This window comes from Antennarius striatus, chromosome 17 (assembly GCF_040054535.1).
Source record: "Antennarius striatus isolate MH-2024 chromosome 17, ASM4005453v1, whole genome shotgun sequence".
Lineage (NCBI taxonomy): Eukaryota > Metazoa > Chordata > Actinopteri > Lophiiformes > Antennariidae > Antennarius > Antennarius striatus.
The window spans coordinates 7281407-7305583 of NC_090792.1; the positions used below are offsets into that span (position 1 = coordinate 7281407).

The 24177-nt window shown below is 43.0% G+C and overlaps 2 protein-coding genes across 11 annotated transcripts in view; one reads left to right on the forward strand and one right to left on the reverse strand.

Annotated features, from left to right (window-relative positions):
* The first annotated feature begins 627 nt into the window (after window positions 1-627).
* insm1b (insulinoma-associated 1b) lies at window positions 628-3194 on the forward strand. Its single transcript, XM_068339112.1, has one exon. It carries the CDS (start codon window positions 747-749, stop codon window positions 2187-2189), a length of 1443 nt encoding a protein of 480 aa, XP_068195213.1. The 5' UTR covers window positions 628-746; the 3' UTR covers window positions 2190-3194.
* A 1755-nt stretch (window positions 3195-4949) lies between these two features.
* Window positions 4950-24177, reverse strand: part of ralgapa2 (Ral GTPase activating protein catalytic subunit alpha 2) — a 119323-nt gene continuing 100095 nt past the window's right edge. For 2 of the 10 annotated variants that reach the window (XR_011038630.1, XR_011038627.1), the window contains 4 exons: window positions 12454-12572; window positions 9465-10444; window positions 7836-8464; window positions 7390-7514 (listed from right to left, as the gene is read on the reverse strand). Coding sequence is in view for 5 of the 10 variants with exons in the window: in XM_068339638.1 (XP_068195739.1) it covers window positions 7363-7514; window positions 12454-12572 (271 nt within the window). In the remaining 5 variants the exon portion in view is untranslated. Of the gene's footprint in view, window positions 7515-7835; window positions 8465-9464; window positions 10604-12453; window positions 12573-24177 lie in introns of those variants that run through there. The other 8 variants (XM_068339640.1, XR_011038631.1, XR_011038629.1 and 5 more) reach the window with 8 other exon arrangements.

Below are 24177 nucleotides of genomic sequence, written 5' to 3' on the forward strand. Positions count from 1 at the left end.
GCGTAAATTTTTTTTTTAATACCCTAAATTCAAAAACGGGCTGATAAAATAAACAAACAACTGGCGCCTGAGCCACAAAATAATTATTGTGCAAAAAAAAAAAAAAAACTCGCTAATTATCTTACAGTTGGGTTTTAGGTGAATTCCCTCTTTACGCAACGTCACAGCAGAAAGACATACAAGAGCTTTTGGTTTGTGTTTAAACAACCTCGTCTCATCCCGGTCTTAATTCTAAACTGTGAGGATTGTGGTGCTGACGGACATTTCCTTTTGGCAGCTCCGGGACCCCCAGAGGAGAACCACAAAGCAGTGGCACGTGTGCAGTTGTGTAGGGGCCCACCAGACCGTAAAAATAGGAGGGTCCCGACGTGTGCCTCTGTCGGGGAGGGGCTGAGCGCACACATTAATGTAATAAACCGCCTGTACATCTGCTAAGCTATCTGCACATCCTCCAACGAAATCCACCAAACTCAGACTCAAAGCCCTCCCATAATCAAATCCACTGGGATGCTGGTTTCATCCGATTGGTCGGGGATGCTGCAACAGGGGGGGCGAGAACAATAGCACCATTCCGGCATAAAAGAGTGGAGCTATGCCTTGGAGACGAAAACATTTCAGCAACAGAAGGATCGATATACTGGGGAGATAAAGTCCCACAAGCTCAGTGTTGCCATATTTTTAACAAACCTGGATACTCGAGACTTCATCCACCTCCCTGAAGTGCCTTTCCGCTGTTACTCGCCAAGATGCCCAAAGGATTCCTGGTAAAAAGAAACAAGAAATCTGCACATGTTTCCTACAGGACACGGCCAGACGAAGATGACCTCCAGGAGCCCCCCACCCCAGCTGCCTTGCCGTTTCAGGCGGACCCTTCCCCTCCAATGTCCGTGGCGTCCAGTCCGGACCGCACCGCAGCATCACCGGATTTCACAGCGGCTGAGGCGTCGGTGCCAAGATTGGAGAAACCGGCACAGTTCGGCAACCCGGAGGCGGTGTGCCAAGTCCTCTACAGCCCCACCCGGCCCATCAGCAAGGAGCACGACAGGGAATATTTTGAGCGAAGTTTCAATCTGGGCTCGCCTATTTCTGCCGAGTCATTCCCGACACCTGCCTCCCTCTCCGGCCTCGATCATCTCATTTACGCCCCAGTCGACCTGAAAATCGGCACCAGCAACAGCAGCCGCAGCGGCATCACCAGCAGCCTCCCGGCGCCGAGTAACCGCGTCGTTACCAAAAGACCCGCAACGGACGCCACGGATCGCAAATCTAAAGCCGCCTCCAAGAAACCCAAAGCCATTAGAAAACTCAACTTTGAAGACGAGGTGACGACTTCCCCAGTCCTGGGTCTCAAAATCAAAGAGGGGCCGGTGGAGATGAAGCCGAGGGCGCAAACCTCCGGAGGAAGCAAGCCTTTGGGGGAGTTCGTGTGCCAGCTGTGTAAGGAGGCGTACGCGGATCCGTTCTCTCTGGCGCAGCACAAGTGCTCCCGCATCGTCAGGGTCGAGTACCGGTGCCCCGAATGCGACAAGATGTTCAGCTGCCCCGCCAATCTCGCCTCTCACCGCCGCTGGCACAAACCCCGGGGCACCGGCGTATCCACGATGTCTCCGTTACAGGGCATCAAACACGAGATGGCAAAATTACCACCGTTAGGAGTCAAGTCAGGCTCCGACGAAGCCAAAGACGCGAGTGACAGAGACACCCCGAGTCCGGGTCTGTCCGAGTCCGGCTCCGAAGACGGTTCCTACGACTGCCAGTACTGCGGGAAGAGGTTTAAGCGACAGGCATACCTAAGAAAACACATCATGGGACACCAGGCCCTGCAAAGAAAAGTGGATGAGCCCGGGTTTCAAACCAGCGATCGTGCACCAGAGCAGGTTTCGGTCTCTTCTTCTTCCTCCTCCTCCTCATCCTCGTCATCATCCTCAGAGGAAGCATCAAACCAAAGCCCTCTCAATCTGAGCCCGGTGGACTGTCTGCTGTGCCCGGTGTGTGGGGAGAGCTTCACCAGCAGGGCCGGTCAGGAGCGACACCTCCGCCTCATGCACTCCTCCCAGATTTACCCGTGCAAGTACTGCCCCGCCACTCTGTACAGCTCGCCCGGGCTCACCCGGCACATAAACAAGTGCCACCCCTCGGAGAACAGGCAGGTCATCCTGCTCCAGATGCCGGTGCGCCCCGCCTGCTAGAGACAAAACTCGTGCCTTTCTTTCACGAAGGAGAATAAAACGAGAGAAACAAGAAAGTGGCTTTGGTGTTTTTAAAAAAAAACAAACAAGTTTGTGATGCTCACTGCCATAACTTTAGGCCAATGAAAGGCAGATGGGTTTAATGTCTAAGTGGTGTTTAATGAGGTGTCTATTCCATGCCAATCAGTGATCGTTGACCGCTTCTCTCTATATTTTAACTACATATTTTGAGATTTTATTTCTCAAATTAGAGTATCAAGGGGAAAAAAAAGAATACAAAACGTTAGTTTGACTGTTAAAGGGTATTTTTCTAGAACAGCACATGAGTTCAATGATAGCTTCTAGACCTAAGAAATGTCTTAAGATTCTCAGAAATCCTTTTCCCCATCAGAGCCTTCTTAATTCACCGACCGTGATTGCTCCATGACTGCAGCTTTACGCTAGTTTGTGACTTATTAACTTCGTATTGGTGGGAAAAAAGAGTGACTTAAGCATTCCCTGTTTAGTAGAGCCACAAATGCCTTTAGTAGCTATACAAATAGTGCGACATAGTATACATCCAAATCCTGCTGTATAACTGCCTTAAAATGTCAACATGGACTGTTTTAATTTTGAATACTGGCACATATTTTATTATTATTATTATTATTGTTATCATTATTATTATTATTATTATTATTGAAGATTGTTGCAATATTTTCCATCATATGCTTATTTATTTATTTATTCTAATTATTTTATGTAACTTATTGTTGTGTTTGTTGTGATTTCCCCCTGTGAATCGGTCTGGCAGTTTACATGTCGTATAGCCAAATGTTTTCTGTTTTATTTTGTTTTGTTGTTGTTGCTTTCTTTGTCAAAATTTACAAGATGAGTTGTGATAATTGTCGTGGGTCGGGTTTTAATCTCCAATCTCCACAGCTCTTGTAAAAAGAAAAAAAGAAAAAAAGAAAAAAAGAAAAACGTAAAGCTCTTACCTTAGATGCAATCTTTTTTAAGGACAAGTTATTTTTCTTAAATGTTGGCTTTTATAGCGCTTTGATTGTATGTGTAATATCGTTGTTGTCTATCGAAATAAAAAATATTTTCAAAAGGACACGTCTTCAGGTGGTTTCACTTTTTAAGACACGATTTAAAAAAACAACAACTATACGGTAAAGGCGTGTACAAGACAAAATCATCGTTTTTTCCTTTTCCTGAAAATCTAATAATATTATTTAAGTTCTAAAATAAGTTGATAATAGACTTAAAATAATTTGAACCATTTTGTTCACTTTACAGAACTCTGAACCTGACAGAAATTTGTTCCTGAAGCATATTTTCATGTAAAAAGACAAATTATGAAAAATGTAGATTTAAAATACTTTGGTATGATTTGTATCAGTTTGATTTTGTAGTGTCATTCCCAGTGTGCTCATTTTTATTATTTTACCAATATGAAAATATTCAGTTTTCAAGTTTATTTATTTAACCTGTGGACAACATAACAAACTCTCTATACCTCAATCATTTTTAAATTTATTAGCTGCTGTTTTTATCCTGCTTTTATTGTACTGTCAGGTGGTTTACAGGTGTGGAGCCGCGGACCTGTGGAGCTCAAAAAGAGTTGGAGTTCACTCCAGGAACCTGTGTCTATGCACCATCCCCTCACCTCCACCGGGTCGCACTCCGTGTTTGTTAGGAGTCTACGTCCTGAACAGCTAAAAGAAACCTCTGAAGGCCTCTTGGTCAAACCTTTGCCTTCGATTCATCAGCCTGATTCACTGTAAATCATCACTGCAGTGGCTCAATAGATGCTGCCATAGAGAAGCACTTAAGGGCCTATTGTAAATTTCCCTCTTTAGACCATGTCAGAATGAGACAGGGGGACAAATAGGTGGCGGAGCACAGCTCACCTCTGCAGCAGTAAAACATCTCTCTGCTTCAGGAGACTCATGCAGCTCGATTTTGGTTGGTTTTGTGTTGATTTAGATTTTCCTATTTGACCTGTAAAGCACAATGTCAGCTGTAATTTAGCAGGCAGCCTCCAACTGTGTCAACCCAGTCTTACAAACACATGCTTTCAGCGTGGAGCTAACCTCAGAACATTATGAAACTCACTTAATCAGCCTTACACTGAGATTAACAATCTTCTTTTAAGATTGTCACAGCTCATTAATCTCTGCACCTGTCCTTACTGCCCCTTAAGGCCTCAGTGACAATGCATCAAGATATCTGAAGCGTGAAAATAGATCACATCCAACGGTGTTAACACATAAAATAATACAATCTGGTGGTAATCACACAATGTCAGCCTCAGAGGGGCCGGGACAAGCAGCCCCTGTCTGCTCTGTTGTAAACAGAGCCAATGAGGACAGCGATGAGTCGGGTGAAAATGAGGTAGCATTAGGCTCCTTTCTCACCTTTTCTTGCACACACCGTTTTAGGGATCCAATTACGGTCAAGTGCTTTTCTTGCGTCTTTATGTGACCCAGGCAAGGCAGGGCACCCGTAGGTGCTGCAACCATTGCACCTGCAACTCCTGGCGAGGTTCATTTATGCTGGCCTCTCCCAAGTGGGGCTGAGCAGCAGGGGAGACAGATGGGAGGAGGGTCAGGTTACTCCTGCTGCTGCTGCTAACACTGCAGGGCCAGGGTCAGAAAGCCCATGGTAACAGCACCATCATGTCAGCACACACATACACACACGGGAGTACTACACAAAATCTGAGCTGACGCCACTGGCTGATATGTAGAGAAAGGAAAAAACAACAACGCTACATAGAATTTCAAGTTGATTTAATGAAATGTTTCATTTTTCACATTTCTAATAAAGATAGCAGGACTTCGATCGTTAAAAACAGGTTGATATGTTGACAAGTAATGTCGAAATCTTCAAGCTTTTTTCCCTCTTTCTCTTATACAAAGATTATATTACAGGCATTAATATATTTATATCCTGAGGGCAACGAAGCCCTCAAATTTGACACAATGTACAAAGATTTCTAAAACGAGAAGAAAAGCAATTCCAACTTAGCACTAGCTCATTTTCTTCTTGTAAATAAGACATGATCCTTATCTTGGTCCAAACTAACATCTAACTAAGCCATCAACAGACATCATCTAGAGTCTACAATCTTCAGATCAGCATCCTGGGCAGTTCCTTCAAGTGGCTTTGGGGGAAATAAAAACCCAAGATGTGATCCAGGCCTGTAAATCTATACATTCTTCAAGAACATAATAAACAAAAGCACAAAAACAGATCCATAAATCCTCTCACTGCTGAGTTAAAAGAAAAAAAAAAGACAGGAGAGCGAGGGGAAAGTAAGGCAGAACAGCGCAACAGATGGGGATAATGTTGCAGGTTGGGTGGAGCCCTCAGAGGGCCTAAGTGTAGAGTGTGTGTGTATGTGTGTGGGGTGTTTATAGGCTACCATGACGACACAAGCAGGCAGGTTGGAGACGGCCTACCTTGCTGCTGCTAGAGATGCTGTTAGAGTGCAGCTCTGGCATGCCACCTTCCAAATAACAACCCCCCAGTCTCTCCTGTATAACCTCAGGAGACAACATGAAGCAAAGGATCATGGGAAAGAGGATGAGTCTGTGCTTTAGATTTCATTCACAGATAAAGATGGAGAAGTACAAAACCTATACTAAAGAGTAAAAAGAGAACTAGAGAACTCCACTGTTTTAAATTCTTTTGTTTTTTAGGTGGGGAACACAGTGACGTGACCTTTAAGGGGTGGGAGTGAGTGGTTGGATGGGGGGGCACTTTGTTTCAGACCAGCAATGAGGACACGTGATTCAGGTGTGTCCCACATGAAGAAAAGACTAAAATCTGATTGTGAGCATGATGGAGGGGGAACAGCATCTTAGAGGACGCACACACGCACACACGCACACACACACACACACACACACACACACACACACACACACACACACACACACGCGGAGTTACGATTCACCTGAGGCTCTGGTGGGATTTTCACAAAATAGCATATGAACACAGAATACAACATAACAGCAAAAACACAAATAGTCCTTCTATGTACAATTAATAAGCCCAGCCATAAAACTTAAAGCAGTTTACAACAAAGAACCAGGAGAAACATTCGACATAAGTTAATCAGAGTGCAAAAAAAAAAAGAAAGTTGGGTAGGAACGTTGGAATGTCGATGCCTTAGCTTCACCGGACAAGGAAACTGATGGCAGAGGAAAGAGACAGGAGGAACTTATTCAATTACCGGACATGAGCCTATGTTAACGACATCAGAATGCAATTACAGACGCAGTCTTTTCTCATTCCAGCAGAGTTGCATAAATCAAATCACGACAAAATCCATCGGAATTCATTTAAAAAGGAAAAATAGAGTGATTAAGAAAAAACCCAAACAAATTTGTATTCAGCACAAGTTAGAAAGATGTCATCGATTGTCCGCTCCAGGTTCCAAACCATTAACCAGCCCCTGACTGCTGAGCTGCAGGGACAGCGTGGCCTGTCTGTGTGGGCAGGTGTTCCACGTGCCGTCTTCTCGTTGCACAGAGATACGTCTCCAGCCGGGTCCAAACTCAAGAGGCTACTTGTTGACCGAAACGTGCTGACAGGTGCAGCAGGAGGCAAAAAGGTAGACACATGTACAATCACATCAATCTCTTGTGCAGTTCTAGCATGATGACATGAACAGCTGTTTCAATAAGCACTTTGTCACACTAAGTGTTCCACTGGACGCAGAAACAGGCAATAATAGTCTCCCATTCCCTTACTATAGTAAGAACATGAGTCTCTAGTGCATCAGGTCTGTGCCAGAAGCTGAGAAAACAGTGATGTTTCTGTCACAGGCTACTTTAAGACTCATCACACAAGTCTGATTTTTAAAGTGAACCCACCAGTAAGAACATAAATAGCTTAAATCATGTGTCAATCTTGATTAAATATTCAAACATTATGACAAATGGAAATGTGTCAACAAAATCAGTGGGTGCTTTTTAAATAAAAAAACAAATGCATTAAGCTCCAGTTGCATGTATATACGGTAATTATACAGATTGAAAGAAAAAAAAAAACACACCAAAAAACAAACCCCAAAAAAAGAACTAATGCTTTGCAGTCACAGCTGTGTGTGTGTGTTTGAGGTTCTTTAAGAAACAATCATAGACTACTCTTGGGTGGACGGGTGATGGAGTTGAAGAGTTCAGTTGGAGGATTTGCTTATAGCGCTGGCGGATCGGCGGAGTTTTCCAGAAACTCGGTTCTTCGTGGCACGGGGAATTGTGGGAGACACCTGGTCTACAGAGTCGGCTGCTGGGGTGGTGTTTCCAGGTTCAGTGCTGCTGCTGAAAGAGCCTGGGGGTGGGGAGAGATGGAGGGACAGTTTGTACCCAGACTGATGCAGGTAGGGCTCAGAAGGCTGCGTGTGATAGCCAATCCCAGCATGCGTCGTCATGCACATGGCTGCTCCCATAACAAAAGATTAAGCAGTTCAATGATTTCCACCAAACCATCAAAAAATTTGAGCTCCTCCTACCCCTTGATTCATTAAACATTTTGAGACAGTAAATAAAACATTTAAGAGATAACATGCTTCTTTCACATGCTGTAGATAAGGACAACTTGTTGCAAAAGCAGCTGTCTATCTTCCCTACGTTTTTTTTCTCAAATGCTTACGGGATAAAAAGGAGCGGTAACCTTTATAGCCACAGGCGGAAAAAAAGTATTCTCTTCACAGTGTGACAACAGAAAGCCTTGAATGAGAATAAAATTACACATTATGCTCTTGTTGTGAACATGCAGAGCTTTCCTGTTGTCAAATGTCGGCACCTTTCAAATATAAAATAAAGAAATCAGTGATTATGGGATGGTAAATAGTAATAAGGACACCTCAGCATCAAATGCTGCTGAGGACAATCGAGTGTTGTAGATGTTGGTGAAACTTCCTCAGCGTGCCCTTGACCAAACCCCTGACTGCAGGCCCCCGCAACACGCCTCTGCCCCATGCCTCGAGTTTAAACAACTTTTCTTCTTTGTCAAGATGGCATCTGGTTGCCTATTTTTTTCCCCCTCTATCCTTTTATTTCCTGCCATTTTTCGGAGGCATCTCAAGTTGCAGCAGCTAAAAGGAATGGCAGATGGCTGGAGTAACAGACACTCAGCAGCACAGTGGACACCAGCAGCATCCAGGGTTGCAGCTCGCTGGGAGACGAGGGCCGGGCTGCGGATGAAACATGGGAAGGGGGGGGGTGCATTGTGATGGTCCATAGGGGAGGTGAGGGGCTTCCGCACATGAATTCACAAATCTGCATATGAATAGAAAAAAGGGAGGGGCTTAGCTAAAAAGATGGTCGGGGCTTATGGACAGAACAAATCCGGCATTCCCGTATTCTTCCAGTCATTCCAATAGTAAATAATGGTTGTTTTTTTTTTAAACTAAACTCCAGCTGTAAGGACAGACAGACAGGAGCACGGCCTCCACTTGATGACATTAACATTCACTTTGTGAATTTGCTGTAACAAAAAGACGATATAATGACTGTGGTTACTTCAGATATTAAATTATGTTTGCAGCTGCGTGGCCTTATGAAAGATTTATTTTCCTACAAATTACAGAATGTAAAAATCTATCTATATCCAGAAAAGACTTTTACATCATCATCATCATTATTATATCTCAGCATAGCCACTCCTTACTCAAACAAAACTCTGTTTCGGTGAGCTTGATTTTAGATGGAAAGAAGAGGGCGAGAGAACGAAAACAAAGGAAGTCTTTAAATGGCCCTGCTATCCCATTGGTCCCTTCTGCAAGCAGTTCAAACAAGGCTTTAGATGACAAAGACGTCTTCCAGTGCGGCAGGTGTTAGTCTCAGAGTCTGCCCCAGGCAAACAGGCACACTCCAACAGGAGGAAATTGGGGGGGGGGGGAGTTGAGGGAAAAAAGGACAGAAAGAAAAGGGAAAATTGTTTGCTGATGGTAGAGATAAAGGCGCTCCGCATGCAGAAGCGACGGCCAGAAGTGTAGCCGTATTGTTCATGCTGTTACTTAGTCAGGTGCTAATTGTCCCCACCGTGCATCACTTTCAATTACCAGCTTGGCCCAAACAGTAAGACACACCCCAAATAAACAGCCTGTCTTCTCTGTCCCCTTCTCTTTGTCAGAGCACTAAGTAAATAGAGCGTGGTTAGTACTGAATAAAGAAAAAAAAAAAGAGGTGGGGGGGGTGGCAGCCAAGAAGAGTGAACGAGCGAACGGTAGGTAGTCCGCTGGACGGAGACAGGCTTCTGGGCTGACTCGGGGCTTACCTTCGCCATCTACAGTATTTGGACCTTAAAGATAATTTTTAATCTAAAAGGGAAAAACAAAGTAGAGCATTGTGTGAGAGAGAGGTTGACACACAGACACACACCAGACCACACTACTGTAGAAAACACAGCTAATGAAAAGTTAGTGACGTAGAGGGACATTCAGACAGCATGTGAGGCGTCACACTGCTGAGGATTTAGAAGACAGATGAGGTTCATCAACGAGTCATTCAGAAGAAATCTGTAGTCTGATGGTACCTAATAAACCTGTACAGCTCACAAATAACATCATTTTGAAATAGAAATCATGAATTGCGGTTTATAAGGCGACATCAGACAGACAGACTATATACCACCTCTGTTACAGTCAGGGTTTAGGGTGAGGAAGGAGAAGATGTCGGGAGGCATCTCTGTCACAAGAGCTCCAAAGTCGTTTTCATTCAGCAGAGAGAAGTCTCTGCTCCTTATTAGAACAAGGGTTAGAGGACAAACGCAAAATGATAACACTGAACAGAGCAGGTGTCACAAAGCAAGGGCAGAACACGATGGCAAGTGGATCACAGATGGAGTAGCTCGTGCAGCATGGCTGGGCTGAAATTGCAGGATGAGAAGGATGAGGGGTTGCATTCACGATCATGGAGGGCGGGGCTGTGGAGGACGCCGACGAACCAGACGGGTTAAAAGACTGGTGGTGATGGACAGGAGAAGGTCGAGGGTTAACACTGAAACATTGTAGCAGTGCTTCATTTAACAGGACGCCCTCTTCAGCTCAACAACTGATTTGGTTTTACAGCAGGGCCGAGTCAAACCCAACCCTCAGTGATTCGATGGTGGGTTCAGGGCGATCCAAGTGAACAAACGGGTGGATGCTGGTGGAATGGGTGTCATGCCTAGTGTGGAGGAAGCAGGCAGAGTCTTACAGTCCAGTCTGGCCCAGGGGTAATCCATGTCCCAAACCATCCCGGGCCAACGCCTGCACGCTGTCATGGAACATGGATGACATGTTAGTGGCAGCAATGGGACTCAGAGCATTATGGAGCGGATGCTACCACACGCTACAGGTACAGGGGGGCGGAATGTTCCACAAAGGTGACAATGAGCAGCAGTGTCAGCCAGCCATCATGCATCGAACCTGTATGCTTAATGGATGAAAATCTACAATCATACAGGGTGCATTAAAGTACATATTAAATATACATAAATATGACAGTGTGATTTAGCTCAGACAAACCTCCAGATTCTAAATATAGCAGAGAAAGATACCTGACAACACAATTCGAGTGGCTGCTGGACGTTTTTAAGTCAAGAAATAAACTAAATGATGTCTAGAAATATTAACACTGAATTAACACTGAACGATTATTTAAGTCAATAGTAAATGATTATGGGTTGCAGCCTAACAAATGGGAACTACTGTCTTTGCTGGTTGTTGGTTTTCATAATGTTCTCTAAAATGACTGTTTGAATATGTTTCTTTGGGGCCACATGGAAAACCCTAAGAGGCATTTTAAAGATTTAAGATGATTTGTTTTAACATGTAAAAGAAGTGATAATGTGATAACAGCCTTACCCAGTCAGTGTGTTTTCAAATGAACACTTTAGGTTTCCCAATCTTAATGCCTTAATCTATTCTGCTTTGGTAAAATATAGTTTAGTTTATTTAAATATGTAATTATATTCTTAAATTTATTCTGTTCCTCCTCACAGATCCTCCTCACAGAAACTTGCAATGGCTCACACACACACACACACACACACACACACACACACACACACACACACACACACACACACACACACACACACACACACACACACACACACACAGAATGAGTTTCTGCCACACTGAGGTCGACACACCATCCTCAGACTTCTGGACTGCTCAGGCCTCTCTTGTTGGCCACAGACCATCCTATGGAACACGATTCTCCTACCAGGCTAACCTTTATGCTTTTACTCTGACCTGCCACTCACCACAGAGGAACTGTGGTTAAAATCTTCTGCAACATGAAATACATTTCCCTCATCTCTTCTTGCCAGCTCTTCCTGCCTCTGCATCTATGATTCTGTGTCCTTCCACCTTGCCCTGCAGCTGAGTTGGTGCTGGGGATCAGAGTAAAGGTCAGTCTGGGGAGATTTTTATCACTCTTGCCTGCCATCACTCTGAATGTTACACCTGCCTACCGAGAATATGAACCACACTGTCCACAAAATTCAGAAGTTTCATTTTCACATGCCGACATACAAGGTAAAAATATTACACTTTAAAGCCATCCTTAAAACTAATAAGCACGGACAGATTTGAAAATGACTAGATGGTTTGGTGTTCTGAACACTTTCCTTGTCAAAACAGTCTGAATGTCTGTTGGGATTCAACAGAGTGGAAAAGTGTAATCCTGTATTGATTTCAGTGCTGTTACCAATCGATCTGAGCTGGTACAAGTAGGAAGAACAAGATAAGACACATTTTCCATTCCATTCATCATGGACTGATAAGACTGCTGTGCTGACACCCATGAGCTGCTGACTGTCAGTCGGATCTGTGATGTGTTTGTGAAACAATGGAACTGCTCATTTAACAAGGCAGCTTACAGTCAAGGGACACTAATTGCATGGAAAGATGCAGTTTTAAATAAGAAGAGGTGAACAAACTATTGTGAGTGAGAATTGAGGATGAGGAGAAAGCAGAGTCTTTGAAGTCAGTTGGATGGCGTGACGAGGCCGGGCCGTTGTTTGATATTCATCAGTGAGTGTAGGCGTGGAAGAAAAGTGGAGAGAATGAGGGGGTGGCGAATATGATAGGGTGAACAGGTGTGGAGGAAGAGGAGGAGGAAAACAGGCCAACAGAAAAGGTGGAAAGGAGATAAGGAAGAGAGAAAGGTGAGAGGAGGATGGTCATATGAGGAGGTAACAGTGGGATTATGGGATGAATTTGGGCTTAAAAGAGACATGAAAAACATGAATTTGAACAATGTGGTTCATTCCTCACCTGTTCCACCCACTGGATAACCAGAAGGGGAGAAGACCTGTGATGCAAAGTCCTCAAAGGTCATGACTTCTCTGTGGTTCTGAACAATGGCCTCCAGGTAGAGCGCTCGCTCCTCATAGCTGGTGAGCTCTTGTCAAGGAACAAAACACAATGGCAGGCTGGAGACGCAAACAAGGCAGCAAGGTGGAGTTAGCCTTAGTCAGTAGTAAACAGTTCATTAACCTAATGCTCACACAATCAGAACATCTCTGCCGTAAGCATGCATCTGTTTATAGCACAATTTATCAACAAGGAGGGAAAGAAAGGAAGCTTTACTGAGCAGAGCAGCTTCACCATCAGCAGCTCAGCCAGAAGCAAAGATGGAGCTATCAGCCATGTCACACATTCCTAAATGAGAAAGCAGTCTCCAAAATAATCATAAAAAAATCGAAATAATACATGACTACTGGCATTATGGTCTAAAAAATCTCCTGTCCCCCTCTCTCTCCTCTAATATAACTCCTGTTGCAGGCAGCGTGTCTGGGATTACCCTCCCCGATGTGCTGCCTGCCACTTCTCCATGCTATTGGGGGAAAATTGGAACCATTTGAAATTCAGAGTGACAAGCAGGGAGTGGAGCATGAGGTGCTAGCATGTAGGGTGGATAGCTGGATTTGAAATGAGAACGCTCCAATTATTAAATAAATAATTGGGTCAGCAAAATGACTTCTGGATGGGATTGGGAAACGCTGATGACCGATCCTGATATCATTATGATAAACATGTCCAAGTATATCTGGAGATGAGCAGTGGTAAAATATGGTTTCAGTAGAAAGCTATCTCTGATGGCTTAATGAGAAAAGCACTTTTTTTTTTTGATTCAACAGTGGTTGTATGTTTGACAGTGATTCTTATTATTCTCACAGCAGTCTGTTGAAGCCATCCTCATTGACAAACAGCACCAAACAAATTGCTCTACAAACAAATGCTTTCTCGCTCTCTCACACTCACACACACACACACTAACACACACTAACACACACACACACACACACACACACACACACACACACCTCTTGCTGCTCTACACAGGGGTGCCCTCCCTCTCATCTCATTACGGTTGCCAGGGTGGAGTGGCACTGGGCTGCTGCTGACGCCAATGCTGAAGCAGGCTGCACGGAGATAGGCTGGAGGGGGCTGAGAGCCTCTGGTCTGGGTTATATAGATAGGACCAGACAGTGACTGGGCAGCGGGCCTGTTGTGGGCACATGCCGCCACAGCAGGGGCCGAGGCAACCATGACCAATGGTTTTGAGAGAACCATGTCAAAGTGGGGGCGACGGGCACCTGAGCCTTCAGACACTAGAGAGCTCCACAGCGAGCTGTTCCCATAGACATTCATAGATGGACAGAGGGTGGGATAAGACAAAGGACAGAGGACAATAGGGGGCACAATGGGCTTGAATACTTATGTGAAAGGCAATAATATTCAGTTCCACGCACCTCATGGCCCATACAGTTTCAATCTTCTAAATCTAATGTACTCTATTCATATATTAAAATGGTTAAAATAAATCTGAACTCATACAAAAATGAAAAAACAACTACACAATGACTTTTTTTTTGTAGTTTTGTATCAGTGCATATACTGTAATCTGGATGCTAAATACAAAAAAACAAAAATCCATGAATGAAACATTTGCATTTTTCCTACCTAAAGTGAGCAAAAGTGAACTGAAAGGAAGTTAATGGGTAGATTTAAAGATCACAAATATACTGGAGCTTTTTCTGGAGCTTTATATAGAAGTATGGTACTCCAGGAGTAGCACTCCTTTCTGTCACTTGCTAAAAACAGTTTCAGAAAACAAAGGGCATCCCAGTCAGCAGTGCTATGGTAACTTGGGCCACAGCTCTGTGAGGTCTGTGATACTGATGCAGAGTCCGACCTGCTAGCTCCGCAGTGCGTTCGTTAGATGATCAGGGCATACCTAGGCTTTTATGGAGGACGGAGAGAGATGAAGGATGTCTGCACAAAAACCAAATGTCCTCTGAAAGGTAATAAAACAAAACAAAAAATACTTTTTAAAAAAAAAAGGTATTGATGAACAGAAATGAGAGAAGTGGATGAATGAAAACAAGGAAAGACAAGGAGACAGAATGAGAACTTGGGCACAGCGTGGGTCAACAGAGCCATATGGCTGTCCATTATCAAACATGCAGATGACTGGAAGCTTGTTATTGAGATTCCTAAAGCAAATATTGACTCCAGCTGGAGCCCACGCTCCCTCGGACTCTGGCACACACTTCCCCTCCACTTCTTCCTTCCACTGATCTCTATTAAGATTAGACAAATGGATGATACAGGGTGAGATGAAAAAAACCCAACAACTTCCAAAGACAAAAATGAAGCAAGTGAAGTTATCAAGAGGCAAGAGAACTATGATGGGCTAAGTAAGAAAGCAGCGAGGGAGGGAGACTGGTAAAAGGTATTTCAGAGACGAGTGGTAGCAAATCAGCTCACTTAAGTAAATGTATGATGCTATCTGTGGATGAGAAATTACTGCACAGAAAGCAGACCTGATGCATGCTGAAGGGTAATCTCACCTCTCTTGCACTTCATGCTTCTGTTTGTCTCTAATTACTAAGCCATGGGCACATCTTGTTCTACTGTGTATGTACAGACTACTGCCTCCATGGAGTAACTTAATCAAGGGATATGTCCAGAACGGTGACGCAATACTATGCCTATGTCACGGATACCAAACCCCGGACCTATTTTTATGGAAAATGAACTGCATCTCTTTGTAAGCTTGATGTTTGTGAAAAAAGTCCCGAGTATTCTAGTGTTATAAGAAGAAAATGTTGTAAAAGCCTTTTCAACCGAACTGCATTGCAGCATACAATGCCGCTCTCATTCAACGTTATAAAAACTCCCATAAAGCCAGGGATGAAGTGTATAAAAGGAAAATGTAGACAGGTCGCTATTTCCACAGATGGACTGCAACTTAAGTCACCCATGACATAACTGTCATTTACAGCTCAACTGAGTGGACAAGCAATACGTGCTGGGGTGTGTGAGTGTTGGGCTACTTTGGGAATTTCCAAGAATACCCTATTTTCCGAGTAATCGTATTCCAATTTGGAATTTTTGCAATACAACATGCACGGAGTGTGACATATTGTAACGAGGAGAAAAATTCCAATATCTCAGCTAATGTAAGAAAAAATGACAGAACACTGATATCTAGAAACACAATACTGCAGTTATTGAGTTATGAGTAGTGTGGTGGGGGTTTCAGTTGAGTTAGCACTAAAAACAAAAGGTGAAAACCCAATCCATTATCTACATTTGCACTTTTGGAAAAATACATTTTTGTGGATAAAGATCCTTACCCATCTTGCCCTTTCTATTATAGGACAACAGCAATAACTGAAGATCGTCATGCGGTAGCTGACCATAGTGTAGGTTTCCAAAAACCTACACAGAACACAAATCCGTGGTTTGGTCATGCAAACATTAAAAAACACTCAAGACAACCGCTTTGTCAAACCTGTGAAAGCATATGTGCATGTGTAAGGGTCAGCCTGCGTGTACATGCATATGTATCTGTGCATGCATGTATACATATACATCTGTGGGTCTGTGCATGCATGTATACATATGCATACATCCATTCCAGATGGCAGGGGGTGGAGAGCAGATCTGGTTGGGGTCAAGCATCTTTGTAGATCAAAGCCAAGGTCAGGGCAGCTGCAGTGGCCAATGTTCAAGGTGAATGGAGGCCTCAGATGGCTGTTCATTAGCAGGCTGCTACATCCCTGCTGGACCCCGTCCGCCAACATCCACCACCTCTCATCAGCATCATCCTCTCTTCCATACTCTGTCCACTGGGACTGGTCCTGAAACTGCCTGTCCACTGGGATCATTCCAGTGCCTTGTGTGACCCCACCCGACACATGGAGACACACACACACACATGCTCTCACACACGCACACACACTGCCAAAAGAGCCTCTTTTGACCTCTGAATCTGGAGAGCAGCATCCTGAACATACACTCTCCCTCTGTCTTTGTATTTCTGAGTCCCTGCTAACAAAAGGTCTCAAACACCTCCGGTCTCTGACTGACACACACATCATACTGATATCTTTTTTTTAATATTAACCTTTGAACATAAGGCAACCAGGAGTGACACTTACTGTATGTATTGAGGCTTTAAAACAATCCTTTTTCTCATATTACCAGAAACATCCATCCAACCATTTTCTTTCAAAGCTTTATCTGCTGTCGCGGGTCAAGGGGAGCTGGAGCCTATCCCAGCTGGCTATTGCATGAGGCGGGGGACCTCTGGGCACGACGCCAGTGCATCACGGAGCCACACAGAGACACAACCACGCATGCTCACGTACTATGGACAAGAACATGCAAACTCTGCAGAGCGGGACCCGAACCCGGAACCATCTTGCTGTGTGGCAACAGCTCTACCCACTGTGCCGCCACACCAGAAACATGATTTGTAAAATGTAGTAACATAATTTGTTAATATTCATGTTAACAAATACTAACAGTTTCTTCCCTGTGTTTCACTGGAGCACTGCAACATTTATTAATTGCAGAATTCCACCAACTGTCATTAAAGAGAAAAGACCAAACCATCAGCAGGCTATGTCAATATTTTTTTTGCCTGCGATACATAAAGAAAACTGAACTGTAAAGTTCAGTTGATTGATAATTTGGGGCGATGGGTTCTACTATCTCTACAAGTATGACACCCTCCATCTTTACAGCCTTGATTTGCATAAGGAAAAAAACAAAAGAGACGATTATAGTTTTGTTGGCTGTATAAACATGCATTGAGTCCTAGATCTAACAGTTTTATTGGAACTATGATAACAATGATTTTAAATGAGGTGTCTGTCAGAAGGAATGATATTTTGGAGGACACAAGATGTTGAAAGACCCTGATTTCTTCGGTAATGATAGTGCTCCTTTATTCAGAGACAAGTGAGCATTGAAGATACACTTTAAGAAGACATGGATGAAAGGACGTGCACTTTTCAAATTTAAAGTCAAAATCTGCATATGATAAACTTTTTTTGTAGTTTTAGTTGAAAGATTCTGAACAATTTGAATGTTTTTAGTACTGCCATGTGGCAGACCAGAGCAGCACAAATGAACAGTAATCAAGTCTGAAAAAAAAATGCTGCAAAGTCATGTCTTTGCCTTCTTCATAGACAGAATTTACTTGAGTAAAAACAACAGCTTTTTATTTCTTCAGTGAGCTGAAAACATGAGTGGATAGGATCAAACACAATTTGTGTGTCACAATTTTCTGCCATCAAAAATTGTGAATTCACACAGGGAGTTACTGTTTCTAAATAAAAATGTAGTCCATGTCAAGGGGAGCTGGCCCCTACTTCAATGATTTAATTAAATTTTTTAATTTAAATTCAACACTTCAATAATTGGTAATAAATTTTCAGTTAGACTCAAATCTGTATTGTTAGATCAAGGGTTGATGTAGAAGGAATTAGAGGACCAAGAATATAGCCCAGAGGTAATCCATATTTTAGATCAATAAATCCTGATGTATTTCCAGCGTGTGATTTGTCAAACAAACAAACAAACAAAATGGGGGGTGGGGTGTATTCATGAAAAAAACTTAAATATGCTTCAGGACCATCGATAAGGCTCGAACTTGGTAGGAGGATTCAGCTTAATACTAATGGTCTGTAAAACGTAGCATTAACACCCCATAGATTGAAGATTTCATGTCATGTCAGACTGAGGCCCCGTCCACACGATGAAGGATTTTTAAAAAAACGCAACTTTTTTGTTGCATTTACGCCTTCCATCCACACGACAACGCAGATATCCGGAACGAAAACGTAATTTTTTTAAAACGCTGGCTGAGGTGGAATTTTTTACAAACGCTGGGTCTGCGTTGTCTTCTGGACGGCGTATCCCCGGGAATTTTTAAAAACGCTGACGTCTTGCCTGCGATGAAAACCGCTGCAACGCCATATTTATGGGCCCATGTGTTGTGACAACAAAACACGGAGGATTCCTATTGGATAAAATTTGACTCAATCCTGCCACCACATGGTCTGGCATGCTTATAGCCGTCTTCGAAAACGCACTGGTGCGTTTACGTGTGGACGGAGATTTTTTTAAAAACGCTGTCGTTTGGACGTGAATCGTTTGATGAGTTTTTAAAAAGTTGCGTTTAAAAAAAAATCAGTCATCGTGTGGACGGGGCTTAGTGAAGTTTGCTCTGATGTAAGACTTCATGTGTTCTTTTCTTCTTTACTGTTGGAGGTGTCATCTGCAGCTTTTTGTCCTTTTATCCACATGTCTGAACTTCTGAGGAGGAAACGAACCCACAATAAATTTATTTCACCAACATTGGGAAAGACGCCCATTTGGGTCAGTGTCTGGTTGAAAGTTAGAGCAGCAATGTAGACATTTGACCACCTGTAAGATAACTCTGTCATAAACTGAAAGTTATTATATATTTTTTTAATTGTTAACGGCGTTGTATTTGGTTTCTTTGTGTTTACGATATTGACACAATTTTCAAAAGCGTTACGTTACTGCAGTAAATTTGGCGAGGACCACAAATAACTGCGCTATGGACAAAGAGATGGATCTCCCAAACAAGTAAGAGCTCCAGATGACTAGAAATGTTAAGCAATACAACCCCATTGTGGTAGTTGGTGAGGGAAAGTTGATTAAGCCTAACAAGAACTTTCAACAAACTAAAATAATGAACATTCATATTTACATATTCCTCAGAGGAACATTCTTTACTTGAAGAATACCAAATTACAGCTGCAAAAAAGGAGCTTAGCCATGCAAGAATTACTCCTGCAACTTGGGCCTCGAAAGCAGCAGCCAAGGTTAATCCAGTTTGTAGAAGTGCTGCTGGTTAAAAGGGCTCTTGTGGTGAAGAGGGACAGTTGAGAGATGAGGTAGAGGCCGCCTCTAGGTACTTGACCCCCTCCTCTCTTAGCCCCACATCTGCCGATTAACCTGGGCCAATCAGCTTGACCTTGGTGACGAGAGGAACTCAGGAGTAGCTCGCAACACCATTGACTCTCAGCAGTCACATAATTGGCCTGTTCAGAGGAAGGTGTGTGAGTGTGTGTGTTGGGTGAGGGGCTAAATTGGGGTACCAGTGTACCCAAGGTAAAAAAGCATAAGCAGTCTTTATTTTTTTTGGTGAAAGCCACAGTGCATTACTTCCTCATACTGAATGTGCAATACCAGAAAACCCCATTCATCCACGGTTGAGTATGCTGCTCACATGGTTTAGCAAAACAAAAAAATAAATTATAGTGATACTTGAAAAGTATTGTGGAAACAAGGTCAAAAAACAATTTTTAGAAGACTTGCAACAGGGAATCCCAGAGCTATCTCCAGGAGACACTGGTATGGATAAAGGATTTAACTGTATATGGATGACCATCCATTTCAGGTAGATATAAGGGCAAGAAAAATGGCAGAGATTTTACACAAGCAACAGAGAACATGATTGATGGAGCTACAAAATCATGCAACAGAACTATGGATAAATAAAAGAAAATGACAATGGGGAGAAAAAGGGAAGGAAAGAAAGAGGGATAAATCTGAGCAGGTGTTGATTGGAGAGAGGCCAGGCAGAGAGTGCCAGCGGTACCTGTTGTCAAAGCGAGGGCTGAGGTGTGAAGCTTGTCTTTGCAGAGGCCGATCTAGGTGTGAGGTGATTATGGGAAAGCAGGGAAGAAGACAGAGACATTTAGAAAGAAAGTCACTGAAAGACAGAGAGAGTGAATGTGGCAATAAAGCTGTCTGAGGAAGTAAAGGTGTAGTGGGAAGGAATAACAGACTGTGATTGATTAAGTGGGAGCATGAATGACAGGGAGTAGCCAGCAGGGTAACCACGTAGTGTTTGTTTCATTCCCTTTTTACATGGCAGCTACTCAAACCTTGGTGTCTCATTAAACAGCTATTTGCTTTCAATATATAGCAGGACAGAAAATGCCTGAATGTGTCACAGGTGCATTATGATGAGTGGAGGTGTTTGTGTCGATTCTCTGAGCGCATAGACATACACTTCATCATAAACTCTAGAGGAATAGCTAGTTTCTGAGAGTTATAACAAGTAACCTAATTAGGAGCGGGCCTAGGAAACCTGAGCTTGGGAGCCTCAAAGGAGTTGAGTCAAACTGTAAGCCCAGGTTAATGACACCTCCAGAGGGGTGCGTTTCCCACAGTAAGAGCTTTCGAAGATCCAACCTCCACACCTCTCTGCCGTCCATCTGGCATAGAAACAGCAGGATGGGAAGTTATGGCTGTGACATCATTCCTAACCTGTGACATCATCACTGCCCATCAGTGATTTCACACAGGTTTACAGCAGCTACAGACAAAAACTGATTTCTGCGAACTGGCATGACCAGGTTATTTATGAGCTGACTGGAGGGGGTTGCCACCCATTTTCTAAACTCTCTGGCAGCTCACTAGTCCACTGGGGGACACTAAAATCGATTTCTGCTCCACAACAAATCAAAAGAATAGCTCCTACACCAAAGTCAATGTTGACCTCTAAACTATCTAAAGACTGACTGATTGCTGAAGGTTTAAAGAAAAAAACTTGACAAAAACAACAAGATGCCCTATCAACACACAGAAACAGGTAAGAGGAAGATACTCACTTATATCGTAATTTGTGTAACTTGGGTTTGTCCAACACAGACCTGACAGCCATCAAAGCTGTCAGGTCTTGTACATTCGCATGAGCCGAGTCTGTGACCAATCTCCTTTTCAAAGGACTCTGGTCTCTATTGATGAGTCCTATCGCAGCAGCCTTAGATGTGAAACACAATGGATCAACATGATTAATCAAACACAGGCCCATTATAGCCGGACAGTCACACAGGCCTCTACCGTGCATTAACAAAAAGTCATAATAAGATGAGAAAAAGGCTCATGGGATGAAGATAAACAGATACAGTTCTGGGTGAGAGTTCTATCTAAAGGTCCCCTTTGTCAGTGATGATGGCCAGAGTGCCTCAGCCCTCTGGAAACATTATTAGGTTAGGACAAAGGTGTGCATCTTATGAGCTATCTGAGGTGCATACGCAACATGTTTTTTTCCTTCACATCCTGATATTTGAATTGTTCGGAATGGAGCAAAGGGAAAAAAAGAAACATCTATCTGATCTCAATTTGAACTTTTAATAATAAAATGTCAAAGATGAAATTGAACAGGCCAGAATGGACTTAGACTTTCATTGAAACCCATCCGATTGCATGTGAGGCATTTCATCTCCTCTTCCTTCCATATTTTAAGAAGACATTTATAGCGAAATAATTATCATGTGACTTTAGAGTCCAAGTCAACAGTAAAACAGCAAACTTCAGTTGTGTTTTGGCCCTTCGTTTCCATGACAATGGTATTTAGATTATCTTTTAACACACCACTGTATAAATGTGAACGGGCAAAATGCAACCCCTCTGAAAATAATGACGACACAGCCCTGCTGTGCCACAATCAAGGTCCCTGAGCAATCTATAATTTACTTGACACAATAAAATCAATCTGACACTTAAATTACACAAGGAGTGTGCCAACTCTGGGTCATGCCAAATGACTTTGATTTTAATCATACAATAACTCTGTTCAGAAAAGCACTGATGAAATATTAAAACAGAATTAACACAGGCTTCTGCAATTTTGATGATGCTTGTGACATGTGCAACAAACTAACTGTGATGCGTCAATGCCAAGCACCTCCATTTCCTTCCCCCCACAGAGACACGTTGAAGTCTCTTGTTCTTCCACTGGCCCCTCAATGTAAGGTTCATCGGGCCAATTAGAATGCCTAGCATTATGCAAAATGCCAGGCATTTAGTGGGAATAATAATGATCAGCACCAGGTTATATACGACAGGTTGAATGTGGAGTGCAAAAGGGGTTAGTTACCCTGGGGGCAAGAATGAGTTAATCTGCATTCATATTTTATATTGGACATATTTCAGTTAAAGATGCAGACTTTGGCTGTAAGTTTGTTCATGTAAATAAAATTACACGCAGTAGTGTCAAAGAATTTTTATGACGAATGCATTGTAAAAAAAAAGAAAGGATTTGAAGTGAAAGGTATTTCTGTTACAATGCAATGCAAACATCACCTGTACTGTCAGTAGTCAGTATTTAGGTTGAAGTGTACAAACTATACTCTACAACATGCAGGTCTCACTGGTGAAGGAAGATGCACACACACACACACACACACACACACACACACACACACACACACACACACACACACACACACACACACACACACACACAAAACTGGCAAAAAAGAAAATGGACTTCTGTGTTGGCAACAGCTTTTTCCTAATCCTCGGCCCTGGGCTATATTGTGCAGTCAAGCAGGCTATTACATGGCAACAATTAGGGGGGCTGGAGCCCAACACCTGGTCGTCTCCCATTCTGGCCCTTCAGTGGCAGCTGACTGTACAGTCTCACAGCCAGGTGGCCCTCCTTCAATGACATTAGCTAGTCACTCTAGGGTTAATCAGGAGCCTGCCATCATCCAGTGGGCATACATACAGCCCCATTCAGATGGGAAGCTTTTATTGGGGGAAAGGGACGATGGAGACAATGATGCTATGAAAACTTGTTCAACTGAAGACCTCAGACAGCGAGCTCAGACAATCAAAATGAATTTGGGGAAGGGGTTAGGGGCTCTTCGATTCTGCCTAAGTTCAGGACGCAGCTTTGATAGGCTCAAGCGAAGGTAGCGCTACATCAACTGTGCATACTGCAGATAATAATGGACCTTTTCACGGGTGGACAAAAACAGATGGAGGAGCAGGGAAGTGCTATACATCCATGCAGGCGGGTGATAATGTGTGTGTGAGTGTGTGTGTGTGTGGGGTGTAGTGGGGAGGTGGGGTTGTCAAAGTCGGCAGATACAAAAACAAGTGGGTGTATCTAGAGCAACCCGGCAATATCTGCGTTCACAAAGCCCCACTCTGAAACCCACTGGCCAGGAGATCTGAGGGTAAATAAGACTCATTAGAATAACAAAAGCTATAGATTTGTACCCGAATCACCTAGTCTCATCAATAGTAATTAGAGGCTATACATAACTAATGAAGATGTGTACACTACATTAAGCAAAACGAAAGAGAGCTGTTGTGTATCTAAGCATAGTTTTGGATAATTGGACGTCAGCAATACAAAACTGTTCTTACAATTTAATCACACAAATAAGAATAATGATTAAAATATAAAGATACAAGGTTAAGGAGGAAATTGATTTTGGATATAATAATTATACAACCACCCCTGAAATAAAGAGACTGTAAAGCCATGAGACGAATCTGCAAATGAACAAAACAGAAATTCTTCTATCTGTATGGATTGCAACATTGACTCGTACAACATACAGTATGTTTAGTTGCATATTCTGCCTGTGTTTTCGACCAACAACAGTGTCACTTTGCTTGATGTCAAACTTAACAATAATGCAGCCTGTTGCAGTAGTGAGACATAGCAAGATTAGGATAATATTCCTCAGTGCTTCACTGAGTCACAACCAACACTTGACACTGAAGCGCGGACTGTTATTGTGAACACATCAAAGGCTGCTTTCTGTACAAAGAGGCAGACATTGCACAGCAATGCATACTTAGCTGTTTTATTTTTGTTATTGCTTTGTTTGCCTTGCCATGTCTATTAATGCAGAAAAT

Bases quoted from the DNA above. Each gene is read 5' to 3' on its own strand.
- insm1b (XM_068339112.1), top strand. From the start codon at position 747: ATGCCCAAAGGATTCCTGGTAAAAAGAAACAAGAAATCTGCACATGTT.